General features: G+C 34.4%; 1 protein-coding gene across 1 annotated transcript; it reads right to left on the minus strand.

Annotated features, from left to right (window-relative positions):
* Nucleotides 1-2,191: 2,191 nt before the first annotated feature.
* LOC140963664 (peroxidase 5-like) lies at nucleotides 2,192-3,366 on the minus strand. The gene is made up of 2 exons (XM_073423067.1): nucleotides 3,122-3,366; nucleotides 2,192-2,968 (listed from the first exon to the last, which is right to left on the minus strand). The coding sequence occupies exons 1-2, from the start codon at nucleotides 3,356-3,358 to the stop codon at nucleotides 2,216-2,218; spliced, it is 990 nt and encodes a 329-aa protein (XP_073279168.1). The 5' UTR covers nucleotides 3,359-3,366; the 3' UTR covers nucleotides 2,192-2,215.
* Nucleotides 3,367-3,894: the final 528 nt, after the last annotated feature.

Here is a 3,894-nt window from a genome sequence, read left to right on the forward strand (position 1 = left end):
ATATCAGTATCAATACCAATTTCAATTTTTATTCACATATAAAAATATTCAGACGAGATTATGTCCTATCCAATTAATTCAACAAAGAATTGAATAAAACATCTTAAATTACAATGAGAGCATCCCTCTATTCAAACTCATCACTTTCTCGAACAAGGGATGATTTAATATAAAAAATTCTAAAGTCGATAGGAAAATAACCAAATTTGGTCATGTAAGATTGCCCTTTTCATTTTGGTCCTAAATAGTTAAAATTTTGTCTCGACACAATAACTTTGTGTGTGTTTTTTTGGAAGAGATTCAGTATTGTTTCGCCGGACTGTTGACATAACACCATACACGTTAACAAGTTTTTATGTCATATTATCACTCCGGTTAAATAGGCCCAAAACAAAAAAATAATGATTATAAAATTAATGTGCCGAGACCAAATTTTGTTTATTTAAAAGACCGATTTGGATATTTTCCTAGGTTAATAGCTAAAATAATACTATAAGTTTGCCTATTTTGTTTTTACTCATGTAAGTATTCAATTTTAGGTGTTGGTCCTGTAAGTTATGTTTATGTTTTTATTTTGAGTCTTTTCTCCATTGAGGGTTGACATGGCGCTAGACATGTTAGCATTTCTCGGTGCCGCATCGGTATTTTTTGGTATTATATATGTCAGATTTTTCGACGTCACATCAACACTCCATGAAAAAAGACTAAAAATCTAAACCTGACCTGACTTACATAACCAAAATAAAAATAGAATACTTATAGGACAATACAAAATGGACAAACTTACAAGACCAATTTGATTGTGTTTTTCTAAATTTGAAATAGGTATCATATGCCTACTCATTCCATCATTTCAACATTGTGTATTACTATCAGGGGTGTAAAAAATGAACTCGACCAGCCAACCCAACAAGAGTCGACACGAAAAATATCGGGTTAGAGTTAGGGTGTTTTTAATTCGGGTCAGATCGAGTTTGACATGAAAGCTGACCCAAAAAAATTGATTAGGTTGGGATGGACAAACTTACAAGACCAATTTGATTGTGTTTTTCTAAATTTGATATAGGTATCATATGCCTACTCATTCCATCATTTCAACATTGTGTATTACTATCAGGGGCGTAAAAAATGAACTCGACCAGCCAACCCAACAAGAGTCGACACGAAAAATATCGGGTTAGAGTTAGGATGTTTTTAATTCGGGTCAGATCAAGTTTGACATGAAAGCTGACCCAAAAAAATTGATTAGGTTGGGTTCGGCTTGATTTGAATTGAGAATCGGGTCACCCATCAATCCTAACTCACCTGACTAACTGACCCATTTATATATTTTTTTTTCCAGGTTTGACTATTACGAAAATGTGTAAAACGATGAAAAGTGGAGTTTGAAACTTGAAAGTTAATTTATGATGTTGAATGTTTTTTATTGTATATTGATATCATAAATTTTCATCATATATATTTATTTTGTGAAATATATTTTACATTTTTAAACTATTGTTTCTTTTGTGGATTAACTAATAATTTAGATAATTATATTCTTAAATTTAAATAAACGTATGAAACATAATTATCATATTTATTCGATGTTTTTTTATTATGTCTTTGAATAAAGATATTATTAAAACACTTGTTTTGAATTATATATTTAATTATTTATTAAATAATAAAAGAAAATGTTGCAAGGTAAAAAATCAAATCAGGTTGATTGAGTTGATCGAGTTGGGTTTGGAATTTTTTTTATACCCTTGCTTTATCCCCACCCGGATTGACACTCCTAATTATTATCATAACAGTGTGATTAATCTATTGTCTATTATCTATCATTTACTAATTATCGTCTTTTAACTTAACTAAAAATAGATTGCCAGATACCTTCTAGATTTTTCATTTGATGGCAGGCTCACTTTTTATTATTATTATTATTATTATTTATTTTGTATAAATTAAATTATGCTGACTTTTTACGTTTGCTCATTGTTAACTCACGAGCCAATATTAATTCTTGTTAAACCACTTGATCACAAAGTCGACAATGATAATGCTTCAGTCCTACAACTGAGGGGAAACTGAAGAAATTATTGAAACAGATTAAAATGTTTAAATACAAAATTTCAGCAGAAACTGGCATGAACAAAGAATAAAATACAAATAATCAAATCATCAAACAATAAAGCAAATTGCGAATAAATCATAGAATAGCAGCTCCGATCAGTTAATTCACAACATGGCAGTTTCTCCTGATCTGACCCTGAGTTCCAGTGAGCACTTCGATCTTCCCCATCTTCACCATGGCGGCTGCGAACTTCGTAGCCCATGTATGTCCATATCGAGCATTGTTCAAGACAATTTTCTTGGTTAAAGGGCTGTCATACAAGGTTTGGTCCGTGATGAAAAGACCCCTGTTCACCTTCAAACCCACGTAGTACTTGTTATCCAAAACATTAGGGGTGAAAGAATCAAGATTTACTGCAGGGTTTGCTGTTGTCGTTCCATTAACTGGGGGAGGACAGATTCTTTTCAAGAATGCAGCATATTTAGGGTCAAGGGTCGGGTCGACGGTCGGGTAGAGACGATTCAAGAAGGAAGAGCATTGCGAAATGCCGATGGAGTGAGAGCCGGAGAGTGTCACCATTTCATCCAGGGACAGCCCTTTTCTGGCGAAGTTGTCTCTGAGAGCTGAGGCATTGAAGAATGGCGGGGGCAAGTTCAGAAGGGGTTCGAGTATTAAGGAGACGTTCCCGTCACGCCGACCAGATGGGACGTCGTAGTATATGTTGCCGACTTTCCATGCGCTGTCACGAGCTGCGAATGTGAGAATGTCCGCACAAGACACGATGCCGGGGCATCGGATCTCCAGTTCGGCTTTGGCCGCATCTATCACCTCGAAGCCGCGCAGGCTTCCCTTATTTGGGATGCTTTCCTTTTCGGAATTTTGTCCATCCAACAGCAATGAAGCATCACATCCCTACAATGTACGTAAACATGCATATGCTGCGTATGATTAGGTTGTAATACAATGATACACGCACACACGTTATATACGTCATCCTACATTTAAGATCATGTCTATTTAAAATCAAGATTAATGGTGATTAAGATCTAAGACGAGAGGCCGTACCCGGACGAAACAATCGTGGAAATGCAACCTTATAAGGCCAGCAGCAAGGCCAGGGTTAAGCCTGACAAATTTGCTCACGTACTTCTGCACGACGAATTCTGCCTGAGGACAAGATTTGCTGTAGAATCCCACCCTAAACGGCGACTGGGACTTCGGTGACACCGCAGAAACCGAACAAGATAAAATGACAAAGGAAAGAAACGTGATCAGTAATTTGCTACTGTAATATTTAGCCATTTCGTGTGTGTGTATATATGTATATATTATATTTCTGGAGTAAAAGGTGATGGAATATGGAGAATTGGTTGCTAGTATTTATAGGCACATGCCAGCGCAAAGCAAAAGATTGTGGATTTACGTGTGAGGATGTAAGCAAGTTGCAAATTCTTGTATGCTTAAAGCTTAACATGATCACCGCTAATATCCAACTTGTTTCTTAATTAAGTATTTGAAATCTTCTTCCTTTGGTATATTTAATTTTGATTGGAGTTATTGTGTACCATTATCCGAGAATATTGTTGTTGATTTTGGTTAAAAGTAATGGGCATCTTTTGGTTTGAATGGTATAAGAAGTTCGATTGAACTTTCCTAAATAAAAATTATTTTGGACAGAAAATTATAATTTTTGTACTATAATTTGCATTTTTCTATTTTTAGTATATTACTGCTGAATTTGCATTTTTAATCATGTAACTTATATGTTTTTTTTTCTAATTTTTTTCTTGTATAGTAAATTTTCATTTTTAGTCTTGTAACTTGTATATTTTTTTATT

The sequence above is a fragment of the Primulina huaijiensis genome, chromosome 17, assembly GCF_012295235.1.
Source record: "Primulina huaijiensis isolate GDHJ02 chromosome 17, ASM1229523v2, whole genome shotgun sequence".
Classification (NCBI taxonomy): Eukaryota; Viridiplantae; Streptophyta; class Magnoliopsida; order Lamiales; family Gesneriaceae; genus Primulina; species Primulina huaijiensis.

Excerpts from the sequence above, each read along its gene's own strand:
- LOC140963664 (XM_073423067.1), bottom strand. The coding sequence starts at position 3,358 with ATGGCTAAATATTACAGTAGCAAATTACTGATCACGTTTCTTTCCTTT. Across the intron at positions 2,969-3,121 it reads TCCACGATTGTTTCGTCCGG|GGATGTGATGCTTCATTGCT; the intron begins GTACGGCCTCTC and ends CGTACATTGTAG.